This window comes from Aspergillus tanneri, assembly GCF_003426965.1.
Source record: "Aspergillus tanneri strain NIH1004 chromosome Unknown AapTan_7_pilon_pilon_pilon, whole genome shotgun sequence".
In the NCBI taxonomy this organism is placed as follows: Eukaryota; Fungi; Ascomycota; class Eurotiomycetes; order Eurotiales; family Aspergillaceae; genus Aspergillus; species Aspergillus tanneri.
The window spans coordinates 1573440-1590107 of record NW_022984634.1 but is presented as its reverse complement, the minus strand read 5'-3'; the positions used below and the strand labels follow the sequence as shown (position 1 = coordinate 1590107).

Here is a 16668-nt window from a genome sequence, read left to right as displayed (position 1 = left end):
CTATTTCATTCAACCGCCGTCCATATTGTATGGTTCCTTTAATGAGCCTTGCCTTTCTCGCCTCGAGAGGGGAGAATCCGGGCCATCATCTCCTCCTTGGTGATCAAGTGGTCGATGCGCTCCAGGAGCCCCAGAAGGCTCTTCATATCGCTACTCCATTCGTTCAAGACGTCATCGGCATCACGAGGCTTGGCGAAGTTGACCAGCCGTGCCGGACGGTCGATCTTCGCATAAATGGTCTTTGACGTGACCAGGTCACTGATGTACTTCTCCGTCTCTTCTTCAGTCAGGTCCAAAAGCTCCGTCAACCGGCCCATCTCAATGCGTGTGTAGTACTTGGCGACTACCCGGACATTATGTTCGATGACACGCTTCCGGAGATCCTGCCACCGCTTATGCGGCTGATCATCTGCGGTATGGCCAGGTTCTGCGCTGAACACATCGGTGTTACACAAATGAGGACCGAACTGCTCCGAAACCATGGGCCAGCGCATCAATTCGTGGATAGTAAACAGTTTGATCAACCGAGATTCAACAGCGACTCTCGAGATTCGCGAGTCTTGCTGAATGCGATGGAGTAGGTCTGATTGTTCATTGTCATAAGGAGACAAGACAATGTAATACACAATTCGGGCGAGTACCTATATCGTTTAACTTAGCTGGAGGGTTAAAAAAAAAAAAAGAAAGAAAGAAAGAAAGAGGACATACTGCACGCAATTGCTCTGGGTTGTTTTGCACTGATTCTGTATCTAGGACTTCTCGGTAGTGCTTGCAAACATCCAAATACTTGTAGTCGTGGTTGGCAAGAATAATCTGCTGCTCGAAGTAGCGAAGCTTCAAGTCCGTGACGTCGTCATCAACTTCCATAGGAGCCTCATCCGGAGCACGAGTCTTTTCTCTTTCCTCAGCCTCTTTCTTGAGTTTTTCGATTTCCTCAGGGCTCTTCTTTGGCTTGCGAGCAAAATACCGTTTGTTGATCTTGCGACTGAGGATAGTCGCTTGTGTCCAGTCACCTCTCTCTATACAGAGAGCCACTTGTTCCAAGATGAACTCAGTCTTTTCTCTCCTAGTCATCGACCCAAATGTCTCTACTTGGAGCTCACAAAGAGTGTCAGCGGCGGCATTAAGGTCGCCTTGGGATTTCTTGATATTGGACAGAATTCGGGTCACGCGGGCTCTCTCGACTTCAACGAAGATCTGTCAAACGCCATTACTAATATGTCACAAGAGAGAGAACAGTCTATACGAGACACCTACCTTGCCTTCCGTCACAGTCCGCAAAGTCTGGATCACCGATAGCTTCACATCCATATTAGGTGTATCATCCAAGAATCCCATCACCACCTGCACCATCTTTGTCACAGCTTGCTTAAGTTGGCCATGCTTTTTAGAAAGAAGGAGCACTTGATCATTGAGGAAGTTCCAGTCGCCGGAATTCTTGCTGATCGTGACAATGGTAACAAGAAGTCGAGATGTAGTCGGCAGGTCGGAGGCCTACAGATTGTGGCCTTAGATTAGTGTTCAAATAGGACGGGGTACATTTGCCTTCGTCATACCTGTCTTGCTTGTTTTTCTAATACCAAAAGCTTGTCAATCGCACCCTGTACATCGGTCTAGCAGCTCTGTTAACATCTAAATTGGTCGCAGCAACAATAAGTGTAGCTAACCTTTGCGAGTTGCTCAGCCTCCGGAATCAGCTTATCGGCATCTTTGGTGAAGTCCTTCTCAGGCTTCAGAAGGCCACCGTCAGACATGGTGTTGAGCGTTAGTCGGGTCGGTCTTGAAGGCTAAGGCGAATGAGAGACAGGCAGTATCAGTGTGTAGTTAAGAGAGGAATCAATAATCAAGGATGGCGATTTGGATGGGATAGGAATGGGCTGGAGATGAAGAATGGGCATGAGGCTTGACGGGCAACACCAGTTCGAGCTGGCCGAAGCTCGCCGTCACGTGATATGTGCTCACCATCCCTGTCAGATTAGCTCTGTTTACTGTTCACTCTCAGAATACTGACTATTGTCAATACCTTCGTCTGCGCCATCTTCTTATGACCAGTTCATGGTAGACTTATTTGCATCGGATGCAGAATTTAGTACAATGTTTCTATTTCGCCTATCGCCCATTCCCATCAAAGGTGTCTACCTGTCTTTTTGCATCATGATGATTGAATGAGAGATTATCCATAAGGGTGCCTGTTATAAGTAGCCTCTATAGAATCTATACAAGATCTTGACCATCCATGACATACAGAATAACAGATTCTGGTAGCCACTGGCTGTCTTATACAGGATGCTAACTAGATGAGTCTCCCCAGAGATGCTAGCTTAGATAAGCACTGGGGTTTGTTAGTTAACTAACTAGTTAACTAACTACGATCACGCAATATTGCTTTAACTGCTTTGGGCATCCAGAGAAATGTATATAAAAAGAAAAAAGGCTCACATTTCTACGCCATGAACTCTGTTCTGAGGAATTTCCTTTATTAATTGCCTGAAAGGCCTTATCATGATCATCGGCTGCAGAGCCTTGTGAGGAACTCTATTCCTTATCACCAATCGTGCCACTTCCAATTACGGGGGGCTTTCTCCGCGGACATTCCTATTAACGCATTCATAAGTGGTCGATGGCCCGCAACTTTCTGACAACTGTGGGATAGCAAGACATTGTATACCTCTTGATCTTAACATATCAATCACAGAGTGGGTGGAAAACTTCCTATCTTTGAGGATTTTCGCAAATCAGAAGATTTGTCCTTTGTGGCGACTGGGCACCATGAAGGATGCGTCCAACGATAAAGGGATTTCAGCGCCTTTGATGATGGCCATAAACGCCGAATTTCAAGTTCATTTGATTGTAGGCACAAACCCACTTGCTGCAGCCCGCTGCATGAAGAGCCTGGAGGTCGGTGCAAGACCAATCATCATTGCGCCGGATACTACAGATCTCCAGTATACGCTGTCTGAGCGTATTGAAGATGGATCGGCCCAGTGGGTGCGCAGAGAATTCCAGGATACCGACCTGACGAGTTTGGGAAGGGAAGAAGTGGACCATGTCGTGGACACCGTCTTCGTCACTCTAGGCGGGAGTCATCCTCTAAGTATGTGCTGGCTATTTGAAACGCTTACGAATTTCATGCTAACGACTCTTACAGGTTCTCAAATCTCAAAGCTCTGCAGGCGTCTTAGGATCCCTGTCAATGTAACCGATGCCCCTGAGCTCTGTACATTTGGCTTGCTTTCAACATATTCGGATGGCCCTCTTCATGTGGGAATTACCACCTCTGGGCGTGGCTGTAAGCTTGCTTCCCGATTGAGAAGAGAAATCTCATCATCACTGCCCCCAAACCTTGGAAGTGCCATTGATCGTCTAGGAGCCGTGAGACGGCGGCTTTGGGAGGAAGACAATGCCCCGGGGCTATGCGAGGCCTCGCTTGAAGGCGAAGAAGACGATTCGACTGGACAGAGACATACATTCAACACATTAGTGACAGAGGACGACGTTTCTGCTGCCAAAACACGGCGTATACGCTGGCTCTCGCAAATCTGCGAGTACTGGCCACTCCGCAAACTTGCTGCTATCACTGATTCTGACATCGATAATATTTTACAAGCGTATTCGTCCGGCAATGATAACTCTAAGGGCCTTGATTGTGTCGAATGTATACAGAAGAAGGGAAAAATTGTGTTGGCTGGTTCTGGTCCAGGACACCCAGACCTGCTTACACGAGCGACGTATCACGCAATTCAAAACGCTGATATTATTCTCGCAGACAAACTCGTTCCAGCGCCGGTTTTGGAATTGATTCCGCGCAGGACTGAGGTACATATTGCGCGAAAGTTCCCTGGCAACGCGGATCAGGCACAGGAAGAATTTCTACAAATGGGATTGGACGCCCTACGCCATAGCCGGCATGTTCTCCGTTTAAAGCAGGGTGATCCTTATCTTTATGGACGGGGAGGGGAAGAGTATGACTTCTTTCGAAGTGAAGGATATACGCCTCTTGTCTTACCCGGAATTACTAGTGCGCTGAGTGCCTCATTGTTCGCGGACATTCCCGCAACCCACCGCGGTGTGTCCGACCAGGTCTTAATATGTACCGGCACTGGGAGAAAAGGAGCGGCTCCCGAGCCCCCTACCTACGTACCCACGCAGACGGTTGTTTTTCTGATGGCGCTACATCGACTATCGGCACTGGTGGAGTCTTTAACAGCACCGCCGCAAGACGTCTCGCGTACCCGAACACCCTGGCCAAAGGATTCACCTTGTGCCATCATTGAGCGCGCCTCTTGCACGGACCAGCGGGTGATCCGCACCACCCTGGAGCATGTATGTCTGGCTTTCGAGGCGGAGGGTTCTCGGCCACCCGGTTTGCTGGTGGTTGGAGCCAGCTGCCACATTTTACATCAGCCTAAGGATCAGAAATGGGTTCTCGAAGAAGGTTTTCGTGGGCTGGATGAGCTACGGCACGTATCCGATGAACTCATAATCCAAGAAGACTAGATGGATATTTGGAGGACATGTTCGATGATATCTACGGACATTTTAAGGAAATGACAGTGGAAACAGTGGTGGATTTCATAGCTCTGGAGTTGGAAATAGAGATACCCATGTAGAATACTTGATGAACAGATCATGACTTCTGTATTTAGAGAATTTCTGTCCATTCCAAAGGGTCAAATGGAAAACGTAACGGTCTAGTCTTCCATTGTACGAAATTGTAAGCAAGTCACGCGGATGCCGGATGCCAAGAGCACGTAAATTGGGCGTCTCCCATTTATTCCAACCTCAGCCTTTTCCTCTCCTCCATAGCAATACCAGCTATCTAATCCCATCATGTCCTCAAAGCCAAAAATTTATATGTCCGATGGACAGGCTCTTGAATCGTACGATTTACCTACGATACTGATGACTTCAAGACCAGAACAGCTAACCCACCTCTTCTCTTCCCTAGTCCTCCACTCGCCGTCCGCATCAATCGTTTTCTCGAGAATGTCTATGTCTTTCTAGGCCTATATTTTGTTAGCCTTTTCTCAGTATGTCCTTACATTCTTTCCTGACGACAATCCAAGTGGAGATGTGCCCCAAAATCCGCCATTTCATGCCCTCATCTATCTCACATTGATAACCTTCACTGACTGCTGTGTTCTTCAGCTTGACCCGTATGGCGCCGCGGAGAGTTCACATTTCAATATCTCCCATGCTCAAAACCATCTCGACACCCGATCGCGCTGGGGAAATGGTGGCTACGGCTCTGGAGGTGGCGGGGGTGGAGGTGGAGGCGGAGGCGGCCCCGGCGGTGGATCTGGACCTAGGAGGATCGGTCGGGTGGATGATATTCGAGGACCGGAGTGTAAAAGCTGTAAATGAGAGGGCATGTCTTTAATGCTTCTGGGTGCAGTGAGGTTGTTGTTATTGTGTTGGGATTTGTTGTGGCGCTACGATTGCTCAGTGTTTGGGACCGGGATTGAGGATATCATTAGTGATATAGTTTGTCAACTGTACATCTTATATTGACTAAGTCGGGTCGTAACTATAGTGCTGTGTCTACGAAGGTCCGCTGGCATGTTAGATAAGTAGATTCTCGCGGCGCCGGTGGGTCTTGTGTCCATCGAGGCACCAGATAGTATATTATCACGTGATGGTATGGGGGCCTTACTCCGCAATTTTAAGGAAGCAAATCCCTCATCGTCAATTGCAAGTGCTAGGACTTCCGGACGAGCACAGGTAGGAGAATACAAAGTTGAAACAGGAATTGAAGTATACGCAGTATAAGAGGACAGGACCCGGTGGGTAATACTGCCCTTCATCTCTACTGGTCATTGCATTGAACACGTCTATAGTGGGGTTGTCGCTCACGGATTTGTGGTATAGCAAAAATGTCTGATATTCCAAGGAACGACGAGGAATGGGCGGCTCGTATTTCCACCACCAAGGACTCACTCCCGGAGATTTCCTCTATGCATCAGATCCCAACCCCTTCGACGATTAATTCCACGGTCGACCACACCCAGCTGGCATTGGCCGCGACCGAGCAGCAAATCGATCAGCTCTGCGACGAAGCACTTAAGTATCGGTTTGCGACGGTCTGCGTTCGCCTGAAGCATGTCCCACGGTCTGTTCAGAAACTCAAAGCAGAGCCGGGCGTAGGTGTGGCCTGCGTCGTGGGCTTCCACGAGGGCATGTACGAGACCTCGGAGAAAGAGCAGGAAGCTCAAGAGGCGGTTAACCTGGGAGCCTCAGAGTTGGACATGGTCCTGAAGTATCCTCTACTGAAGGAGGGGAAATATACGGAAGTCTACGAGGATGTGCTGGGGGTGCGAAAGGCGGCTCCGTCTCCTACCAAGCTCAAAGTGATCCTGGAGACGGCCCAGCTTACACGAGACGAGATCATTGCGGGGTCTGTGATAGCCATTATGGCCGGGGCAGATTTCATTAAGACCAGCACAGGGTTCAATGGACCAGGAGCCAGCGTTGACAATGTAGCGCTTATGCGGGCAACTGCGGACTTGGTCAGCAAGGGTTGCAAGGTCAAAGCTAGTGGAGGGATACGGTCAAGCGAGGATTGTATACGGATGTTGAAAGCAGGTGCCGAACGCATTGGTAGCAGCTCCGGTGTGAGGATCATGCAGGAATTGGGCGGGGAAACAGTGGTGGGCGAGTCGGCAGCGTATTAAAGGAAGTCATTGTGAGCAAAGCGTTACTTAACAAGTTCCTGGATTTCAAGTAGTGGAGCCTCGACGTCATCAGGAACCATCCTCATCGGCGGACCAAAAAATACCAGAACATAGGCTTTGGTACCTTAGCGAGTTATCTTTTTGTTGTTTTGCAAGATCGGGGATGAAGCATTCCCATCCCCACCTCAATTTCCGCTCGATTTCCATGCCTTCTGCCTCCCCAGCCCATCCCACAATGCGCCGTCCTAGTAATGTCAAGGTTCCACTCCCATACTTCCTCCTTGTTCAAATAACAACCATTGAATTGACAGGTGATTTTTGCGGTTGTTCTCTAGAAACGAAAAACCTTCCATGAAGAAAACTCTCCCGGACAGAAGGGGATCTCGGAAAGCGATGTCTGCACCTCCAAGCCAACAGCTCTTTTCGCACCCACTGGCGGTCGATCTCATACACTGAGCGTAGCCATTCCCGGTAGCATCGTGGCCAAGTAAGTATACCTCCATCGGAACGCGACACATTTATTGATACGATACCCACTCGATCTTCGGACAGTGCAAAATCTATTGAGCAAAAGACGCTCCTGGTGGGCATCATTGCACGTGCGCTTGCTGTCTTCTGTGTTGACGAAGTAGTTGTATTCGATGACGACGGAAACAGCGCTCAGCATGATGAGTACGAGCAAGATTATGACTACTATGATTCTCCCATGGCCAGAACCAACGACCAGGTCAATGGGACCACTCCCTCCAAAGGATATACGGCCTATTCCGACCCCTCACATTTTCTGGCACATGTATTGTCTTACCTAGAGACTCCACCGTATCTCCGCAAACACCTATTTCCCATGCATCCCAATCTTCGTGGAGCTGGTCTACTACCCAGCTTGGACATGCCGCATCACCTTCGTGCCAACGAATGGTGCGATTATCGAGAGGGGATTGTGATCTCGACCGTCGATCACCAAAAGTCGAGAAGGGGCTGCAACTCGAATAACTACCATCATCGCAATCGCCGGTCAAATAGTCCCACCAGCCCTCCTGCGACGGTCGTCGACACCGGTCTTTCGCAGAAGGTAGTCATCCCGGATATCCAACTCCCCGAGCATGCACGGGTCACAGTACGGTTCTCGCAGCAGGGCCCCAAGCACCGCGCTGAGCCCGTACATCCCTCCATCCCCCGTTCAGAGGCAGGCTATTACTGGGGATACTATGTACGGCGATGTCGATCCCTGTCATCTGTCTTCACGGAGAGTCCCTTCGATGGTGGCTACGACTTATCCTTTGGGACATCCGAACGGGGCGCCCCCTTGAATACAGTCCTCGAAGAAGACGGTGACGAACAACGTCACCACATCCACCATAACCACACCCCAGAGTACAAACACCTTCTGGTCGTCTTCGGCGGCGTGGCAGGTATTGAAGCCGCCATTCGCTATGATCCCCAACTTCGTGATATGGCGATCAGTCCAACCGATGCCGGAAAACTGTTTGACTACTGGGTCAATCTCCTCCCCGGTCAAGGGAGCAGAACCATACGCACCGAAGAAGCTGTGTGGCTGGGCCTGACGGGACTTCGAGGCCTAGTTGAGGGTACCCATCGTCCTAAGAAGTCATATCGATACAATGGTTCGAAGGCCACTTAAGATACAAGTACCTTGGAGAGGAGAAACAAGTCAACTGTTTTCTATCGCCACATTCCAGGCAGTTTCTGTCGTTTTTCATCCTTCTCTCCTTCCCCTTCCCCCTTCCTTTGTCTCCCGTCTGGAACGGGCCTGCAGGACTGGTATCTGTCATCCTTTGATAGTAGGATAGCTTTCAAAGGGTGGGAAAGAAAGAACAAAAAACTGACCAAGCTATTTTTAATACGTTCTATCGGGCTAGCCGCCATTTACATACCTGGCCCTGTCTGGGGTGCGACGATCCAAGAATCAGGAGGTCAAACACGCGGCTGTGACAAGTTGAGAATCTGCAACGGTCCTGCAGATCCTAGGCTCATTAGTCGATCAGCCAGTCTTGATGGATTTCGAGATTCATTGTTTGTGTCTTTCAGTTCGAGCATTTCGAGGGATGGAGTTTTCAGATCATTTCGATAATATCAGTGCACTTCGTTGTTATTTGTTTCTTTTCTTGTTATCCTTTTATTTCCCCTTTCCCCCCTCACCTCTCAATTTCCTCATTCTATTGTTTGTGACATGTCTGAAACGAGTGTCCGTCCTTTTATTTCCTCCTTTCTCTTACAGGTTATTATGGGTTTATCTAGCATAGCGTGAACGCTGCATTCTATTGTATGGCTGGGTTTTTCAACAATGCATGCATCTATTTTACCTATCAAGAGAGCAATGAGTAGATGCTGTAGAATTCGGTCCAGACTGCTGCCGGGCCATTCCTATATACAGTATTCTATGTTATACTATAAGAGACGATGCATGATGCGCCACCCATTGCCATCTATATGCAGATCCAAACAACCACACCTTTTCAACCGTTGCGCCTGATGAACTTATGCCCTGTACTTATGGAGACATCGTAAAGACACGAGAGAAATACCAATCAAAACAACACAACAAACAAAGTAATTATTGTTCATCGCTGCTAAGATCATCTGTGCCGCTAGTCTGCACACTATCTTCCGCTTCCATTTCCCGTAGGACGACGTCTCCCTTTTTGCCCTTCTTTTCGGCCGCGAACCAAGCTTCTCTTCTTTTGGTTTCGCGTTCCTCTTTGCGCGCCTGTCGCAGAACCCGTTCCCGCTGCGTCTGCTTTTGTTTCTGGTGGAGATCGTTGATGTAATCGTGTAAATGGACGAGGTCGGCGCGCAGTTTGGTCACCTCGTTTGTACTGGTTTGTCGGGCGGTCTCGCTGACGAACGCCTTCTTCTTGAGCATTGCGATTTCAGCCTCTAGAGACGCGATGTGTGAATCCTTCACGGCAGTGTCCTCGTTCGTTGCGGTTGTTGATTGGGCTATGGATGGGACTGAGACACCAATGACGCCTGGTTGGCCCAGTGCGGCCAGCTCGGCGAGACCTTCTTCCAACATTGATTCCGGAAACGTTGCATGAGTGAACGCGTCGCCGAATTGGTCTGTTCTCGTAGTGCCGGCAGGGTTTCTTGACTGGGGCGGCCTGGATGATGTTGTGAGGAGATGCGTGCTGAATGTGTAATCGGCCGGCACGATTCCGGCCTGCTTTGACGTCTCGGAAAGAGTGCTGTCATATCGGGGCTTGACTACCGTGTGTGCTGTCCTTTTCAACTCGAGGCTTGGCTGGGGGAGGCCGTTTGGTGGGAGGATAAACATGTTTGTCACAGGATGAGTATAGTCCGCTACTGTCGAGGCGTATTTTCGTCTCCCGACATTCCAGGAGAGAATTTTCCCATTCTGGTGTCCAGAAAGTAGCGTCATGCCATCGTAAGAGAGACAGAGCACATGCACTGCTCCGCAGTCGGCGGTGGGTGGTGACCATCGGTCTTCGGCTGGCGGTTGGGAGGGAGTGGACTGTAGCGATGGGTCATGAAGGGGATGTTGGATGGACTGGCTCTTGTAGAAGTCTACTGATTGGATGCTTCCATCTTCATATCCCACATAGAAAGCCCGGTCAACAGGATCAAGTGTCAGAGAAACAGGATTCGATGGTAAGAGGAAGGTCCGTAGGACACGGCCTGTGTGATAGTCCCATGCAACGGCGGTGTGGTCTTGAGCGGCTGAAACAGCAATGTTATATCGACCGGCGCTATGTCCAACTGTGATGGAGGTAATGGCGGCGCGATGGTTCGAGAAGGTCCGGATGGGCGAATTCGGGGCCTGTCGATCACGGCCTGGTGGAGCTTTTGTAAAAGACAGAAGCTCAACTAATGACCAGACATGGACAGTGGCATCCTGAGAACCGGAGAGAATGAATTTCGAGCCGGGGTCGACCACCAATGCAGTCACTGGACTTAAATGCGATGCCGTTGTCGCGACTTGTCTGCCAGTGCACGTCTAAGGGATACTGTTAGGTGATTTTGTCCTCTCCAATGCGACCAACAACTCCAAAATCGCCTTGTACATACCTCCCACAAAATCAATCGGCCTCCTTCGGTGCCCAAAACAACAACATCACCATTCTTGCTCCCCGCAATTGCAATGCTGCGAATCCGCTCCGGAAACGGGACAGTTGCTTCCTGATTTCCCTTCTCTCGACTATACACGTGTAGAATGGCCTTCTCGGACTGAGCCGCAAACACATGCGACAGGCTCACTGCGAGACAATTGGTTGCAGTCGAGCTCTTCTTGAAAGTCGAACGTAGGGTAGGGGCCGGTTGAAATTCGTGGAGACAGATTCCTACATCTCTCAGGCTTGCCGTTGCCGGGGTTTTGGCAGACGTCAAAGTTGACGCAATAAAACACTCTGAGAGCATGGGGAGCCCTAGAAAGGATATATATTATTATCGATTCTGAATTTGTGAGGAGTAGAGGTTAAAAAAAAATTAAAATAAAATACTGATAAAAGACCTGACTTTTTTTTTTTTTTTCTACGATAAAGCGATAAATGGCGAGTTTGCAGTGTTTGCCTCGTTGCCGCTTTTATCGGATGATTTCTCGGCTCCATCTCCATAGATTGAATCACCTTTCAATACAAAGTGACCTAGGCCCTACATTGGCCAATATCCCATTGCCCCTGGTCTCCTTGCTAACTCACCTCCTTAGGTTTAAGTGGACTAACTGGTTAATTGACTCGCAGCAACATAGCACCGACGGAAGCAGAGGATGGATAATCCTCATCAAGTACTGCATCCCCCGTCGAGGAATTTCGTGTCTCCAGGCGGTATTTGAGCCATCTCGATACATTTGAATTCTCCGCCGCCACTTTCTGATTGGGAAATTTGCACATGCTGCTTAAATTACGGCCTCCTCCAAATATGGAGGTATTCCACTGCACCCACAGCAACCAACGCAAGGGGCCCGTTTCTAGGGGCTTCAGTTTTGATTACCCGTCCCAACAGCTCAGCCAAAGACAGGACGGTGACGCCCTTTCGATCTCCTTCTAGGGCACTCCCCCCATTTGCCTTCCTCTGTGTGTCTCATTTCTCCTGCAGTGACGAAATGCAAGAAGCCTGGAAACTGACCTTCCACGTTGTTATGCGCCTTCAGGTGGCCCAATGTGGGCCTCCCACCCAATGAACGTCCATTGTGTTTGATCTCACCTCGCTCTGGCATGCAAGGATGGCAGACGTAGTGGCCCTTTACACTTTACTCTTGTTCCAGTGTGTTGAGTGGACTTCTCGAAGGGGGGGGAGACATACCTGATGTCTGGCTTTCTTGTTGCCGCAGGTAGCCAAGGGATGTTTGGAAAGCAGGTGTTTTTGGTAGTATAAGGCCTTTGTTGGCCATTCTGTGCACCGCTCCGGCCTTGTCACTTGCTTGTTCTTTCTGGTTGTTTGTTCCTCTCCTGTACATCCATTTTGTTGACTGCCAACTTTATACATTGATACTGGTTGAACCTCCTTTACCCACCATGTCCTCAACGGACTTGGATCGTACGAAAATGCATCTAAGAGCTCATTACCCTCTTCATCAACACACGGTATCTGCCAACAATGTTCCAACGTACGCCAACGGAAGCGTACATTCGTACTATGTACCAGGCGAGGACTCTATGTCTCAGGGACACAACATGGCTTCCCCGCGCTACTCTCCAAATGTACAGCCCTGGAGAAGACAACAGCCGCAGAACTCGCTGTCTTTCCTTCCTTCAAATTCACCTCGTCTAGACCAATCCGAGTATACCACGTCTCAAGCCAGGCGCCCAGCAGAACAAGCCCCTGCATGCATTTCACCTTTCCGATCGGTGCGTAGGATGAAGCAGCCATTTCAACTGCGTCTACCAACATCCCCGTCTTTTGATAATGGTCCATTATCTGCCAGGGAGAACAGAGTATCACGGCAGCTGTCCGGAAACCACACACTGCGCACATGGCGTTCTGATCAGAATCTCACAACGACGAGCATGGAAACCTTCGGTCTACTCCCTAGTCCTCCTCTCTCTGAGTCGAAGTCGTCACAGCCGTCTCCGTCATCCACATATTTCTCACCAAAGTCCCAATATGATTCGGATACTGATCACGGGACACCAAAAAGTTGTGCCATCAATCCTGAACCCAAGCCCTCTTACGCGTACAGCGCTCCCAAACTGAAAAGGAATCCAGTGAGCAAAAAGTCGAGTGATGGGCCTACCAATGTGCGCATGGCACATTCCAACCTAATTAGACAATGTGAATCGGATGACGGGAAACTAACGCCCGTGTCAATTGCAACGGAGAGCATGTCGTCTATGTCTCCTACACCACCTTCGGATGTGGATACACTTCAGAATAGGAAGTTCTCAGGCTCCTCGATGGGGTCGCTGAGAAGCAGGTCTATGTCAGTCTCTAGCGAAGGAAGCTGGGTGCCGAGCAGTCTCTCCCAATACAAACCCTGGCTTCAACCAGCTCCAGCAGAAACAACAGAGGCCAAGGGTGAGAGGTCGAAGGAATTCAATTGGAGAAAATGTCAAATAGTCCCTCCTTCTGACAAGCCTTTGGTAAGATTTTCTTTTCACTTACGAAAATCACATACTTATATCATGATAGGTTCTTGCTGTTGCTAGTAAAACGAAGCCGAAACTGGTTGACATCTCGCGTCAGTCATCTCCAGCGATCAGTTATTCAATTCCAACTCCACCACCGCGCCCAATCCCTTCTACACCAGATCATCGCCAGCATGAGATATCGGCTTTCAGTCCGGAGACGCCAATGGAAATGTCAGATAGTGGCTATATCACACATGATTCGTATTATTCTCCGCAGTTTCGAAAAGATAGAGAGGAGGATGAATACACAGACTCTAGCTCACTGACTTCAGGCAGTGCGAGTGAGACAGTTGTTTGTGACAAGCCGTCCTCGAGCCAAGAGCGTCTGAAATCACCTCAAAAGCCAGGCGTTACGCCCAAAACCCAGCCGTCACCGAAATCTCAAACGTCTCCGGGGCATTCTTCGAATATGTCGGAGAAAGAGGAACTGGAGAAGTGGTGGGACCATGAGTGGACGATCGACCAGCTCGAACATTCGGTCAAAGACTTCCCTCGGCACATGCTGAAATTGACATCGCCAGTAATCATGTTTCTTCGTCACAATAACGAAAAAGCCCTCATACGGCCATTCCGCAAGATATTCCCGGATGTCGTGGAGAATTTACTCGACAGTCTTTGTGCAGCATTGATTGCACGAAACTACTTGACTTCCTTGTCAAGTCCTAATCGGAGAAACAGCAATTTCTCCCATAAAACCGCCCTATCCCGTCTAGATACTGTTCCTGAAAAGGTCTGCTCTACGCTAGGGATACAATACTCGCAACCGTCACCGTCACGGGTCAAGAATCGTATCCTGGGTACACGAAGCGCGGATCTTTGCAAAGACTTGGATCGAATCGTTGACAATCTACTTTTTGCTATATGTGGCAAGCAGGATGAGATCTTGAAATCTGCTGTCCTCGTGTTAGCACATGTCCTAGAGACTAAGTCCTAAGAGTCTCTTTCTTTAGTCTTAAAACACTCTTTGCATTTGTTATTTGACGCACCCTGGCCAACTGCCAATATATCTCTTTAATTTTGTTTGAGAACCCTCTCTGGTTTTCCCAATATTCCACTCTTTATCTCTTGGTCACCCTCCAGCTCATTTCGTTACTCACTTTTGGCAAGCTTCAGATTGCATAAGCCTCACAATTTAGATTGTATTCCACTTCATCTGTTTTACCCCACACGTTCGTTTACAATATCCTCCACATTATGGCTCTTGTTCCTTGGATAACCCGCTCCTGGCACCCTTGTGAATTGTGTTTTTTTATCGTGGCATAATCGCCTTCCTGTTTCCTTTGTACCTGTGTATCCTTAATTACCGTGATTAATATATAATCACTAGTATAGCTCTAGACCTAATGATACCCATCAAATACACATAATCATCCTAGGATAGATCGTACTCGTGCTATAGGGCTACGAAAGGGAAGCCTCAGGCGGAAAATCCAGATATGGGTTAGCGTGTGCTGAGTAATGGGTGGCATTTCCGTTATCTGCGTCGCTTTCCCGCGGAATTCGACTTTCACAACTCTGCAGGTCGAATATACCTTCACAATGGCTGCATCGACAAGCGGGTTGAGATTTTTCTATTCTTCCACAAGATCTGTGCGCCAGACGGGAGCAGTGGCTCCCAGTGGCTACCGTGGCTATGCTACAACAGATGCTTCCCCATCCGCCACCGGTGCTGCTCCCGGAACAACGCCGCGTCGTCGGACAACCTTCAAGGATAAGCTTAATGCCGGTCCTTCTTTTGCTGATTTTGTTTCCGGTGGCAATAATACTACTCCCCTTGATCCATCCGAAGCCTACGCCCTCAAAACGGCGCTCGTCGGGCCCGCCGGCCGCAAGAAGGAAATGACCCGTTTGCCGTCCTGGCTGAAGACCCCCATTCCTGACTCGAAGAACTACCAACGACTGAAGAAAGACCTCCGAGGCTTGAATCTACACACCGTTTGCGAGGAAGCCCGGTGTCCCAATATCTCTGACTGCTGGGGGGGGAGTGACAAGTCCGCCGCAACAGCCACGATCATGCTCATGGGCGACACTTGCACTCGTGGCTGTCGCTTCTGCAGTGTGAAGACCTCTCGTACTCCTCCTCCGCTCGATCCGCACGAACCTGAAAATACCGCCGAGGCCATCTCACGATGGGGCCTGGGTTATATCGTCCTGACGAGTGTTGACCGCGACGATCTCGTGGACGGCGGTGCTCGCCATTTCGCGGAGACCGTCATCAAGATCAAGCAGAAGGCTCCTAATATCCTCGTCGAGTGTTTGACCGGTGATTACGGCGGTGACCTCGACATGGCGGCTCTGGTTGCTCGGTCAGGGTTGGATGTGTATGCCCATAATGTCGAGACGGTGGAAGCCCTTACGCCGCAGGTCCGGGACCGTCGGGCCACATTCCAGCAGTCCATCCGTGTGCTCGATGCCGCCAAGAAGGCCGAACCGTCACTTATCACGAAAACCTCGCTCATGCTGGGTCTAGGCGAGACAGAAGAACAGCTCTGGGATGCGCTTCGGCAGTTGCGCGCAGCGAAAGTGGACGTCGTCACATTCGGTCAGTACATGCGTCCGACGAAACGTCACATGGCGGTGCATGAGTATGTCACCCCGGATCAGTTCGAGCTCTGGCGCCAGCGGGCTCTAGACATGGGCTTCCTCTATTGCGCCTCTGGACCTCTGGTTCGCAGCAGTTACAAGGCCGGTGAGGCGTTCATTGAGAATGTGTTGAAGAAGAGACGTGCAGCCGCCGGCGGAGCAGGAGAGGAAACTGTCCGCAATACGAAAGCATCCGTTGATGAGGCAACACGTTGAAATATATCCTGAATTCGTCACGTTCTATGTATGTACGTTTGGTTTAGCTTTGATCGGCGCAGGTTTTATTCGGCATTCATCGGTTACGCCGTGGTAGGTAGTTCAAAATCGTCATTTTTGGGTTCGAAGTGTACGTGTATGCATCCGGCTTTAGATCGTCAGGATGGACAGTGCCTAGACTGTTGGGAGGATAGAATGGCTTCTCAGTGAAAGAGATAATATGGAGAACATAAGTTTCAGCACAGATTCAAATAGAATCAAAATCAACTTCATAATATGCACGTTGCTCGGTAATATCAATAGCCTATTCATATGTACTCCAGGGTTTTCTCCACTCCTATGCCTTCAGAAAAAATGCTCTCTACTTCCCCTCCAAAACTAGAATCGCCAATTATATCCCTACCGCATCCAAATACTTGCCATCCCAATAATGATCAAATGGAAAATGAGATCAAAAAAGAGAAAATGAACAAAGAAACAGAAGTGTAGTCGTCGCTACCACGTATCCGTTGAAAATATATAATACAAATTGCCGCATCTGGCAGAAAAAATTGGGTAATACTCTTAACCACCGGAACCAAGAAAGGGGCTAC

General features: G+C 49.3%; 8 protein-coding genes across 8 annotated transcripts; 6 read left to right on the top strand and 2 right to left on the bottom strand.

The window, feature by feature from the left end:
- Positions 1-38: 38 nt before the first annotated feature.
- On the bottom strand, positions 39-1754 carry ATNIH1004_007106 (proteasome regulatory particle lid subunit RPN5; the record flags this gene model as incomplete). Its single annotated transcript, XM_033571733.1, has 5 exons — positions 39-641; positions 709-1197; positions 1258-1494; positions 1557-1613; positions 1668-1754. 5 exons carry the CDS (start codon positions 1752-1754, stop codon positions 39-41), a joined length of 1473 nt encoding a protein of 490 aa, XP_033425048.1.
- Positions 1755-2769: 1015 nt separating this feature from the next.
- ATNIH1004_007105 (putative siroheme synthase) lies at positions 2770-4497 on the top strand (the record flags this gene model as incomplete). The annotated part of the gene is made up of 2 exons (XM_033571732.1): positions 2770-3094; positions 3149-4497. The coding sequence occupies 2 exons, from the start codon at positions 2770-2772 to the stop codon at positions 4495-4497; spliced, it is 1674 nt and encodes a 557-aa protein (XP_033425047.1).
- Positions 4498-4830: 333 nt separating this feature from the next.
- On the top strand, positions 4831-5364 carry ATNIH1004_007104 (uncharacterized protein; the record flags this gene model as incomplete). Its single annotated transcript, XM_033571731.1, has 3 exons — positions 4831-4880; positions 4949-5030; positions 5149-5364. 3 exons carry the CDS (start codon positions 4831-4833, stop codon positions 5362-5364), a joined length of 348 nt encoding a protein of 115 aa, XP_033425046.1.
- Positions 5365-5873: 509 nt separating this feature from the next.
- Positions 5874-6671, top strand: ATNIH1004_007103 (2-deoxyribose-5-phosphate aldolase; the record flags this gene model as incomplete). The annotated part of the gene is made up of 1 exon (XM_033571730.1): positions 5874-6671. One exon carries the CDS (start codon positions 5874-5876, stop codon positions 6669-6671), a length of 798 nt encoding a protein of 265 aa, XP_033425045.1.
- Positions 6672-6906: 235 nt separating this feature from the next.
- ATNIH1004_007102 (RNA methyltransferase) lies at positions 6907-8313 on the top strand (the record flags this gene model as incomplete). Its single annotated transcript, XM_033571729.1, has 3 exons — positions 6907-6930; positions 7007-7158; positions 7224-8313. The coding sequence occupies 3 exons, from the start codon at positions 6907-6909 to the stop codon at positions 8311-8313; spliced, it is 1266 nt and encodes a 421-aa protein (XP_033425044.1).
- A 933-nt stretch (positions 8314-9246) lies between these two features.
- On the bottom strand, positions 9247-11066 carry IPI3 (putative ribosomal assembly complex component Ipi3; the record flags this gene model as incomplete). The annotated part of the gene is made up of 2 exons (XM_033571728.1): positions 9247-10647; positions 10719-11066. The coding sequence occupies 2 exons, from the start codon at positions 11064-11066 to the stop codon at positions 9247-9249; spliced, it is 1749 nt and encodes a 582-aa protein (XP_033425043.1).
- Positions 11067-12163: 1097 nt separating this feature from the next.
- On the top strand, positions 12164-14210 carry ATNIH1004_007100 (uncharacterized protein; the record flags this gene model as incomplete). Its single annotated transcript, XM_033571727.1, has 2 exons — positions 12164-13228; positions 13278-14210. The coding sequence occupies 2 exons, from the start codon at positions 12164-12166 to the stop codon at positions 14208-14210; spliced, it is 1998 nt and encodes a 665-aa protein (XP_033425042.1).
- Positions 14211-14815: 605 nt separating this feature from the next.
- Positions 14816-16075, top strand: ATNIH1004_007099 (lipoate synthase; the record flags this gene model as incomplete). Its single annotated transcript, XM_033571726.1, has 1 exon — positions 14816-16075. One exon carries the CDS (start codon positions 14816-14818, stop codon positions 16073-16075), a length of 1260 nt encoding a protein of 419 aa, XP_033425041.1.
- Positions 16076-16668: the final 593 nt, after the last annotated feature.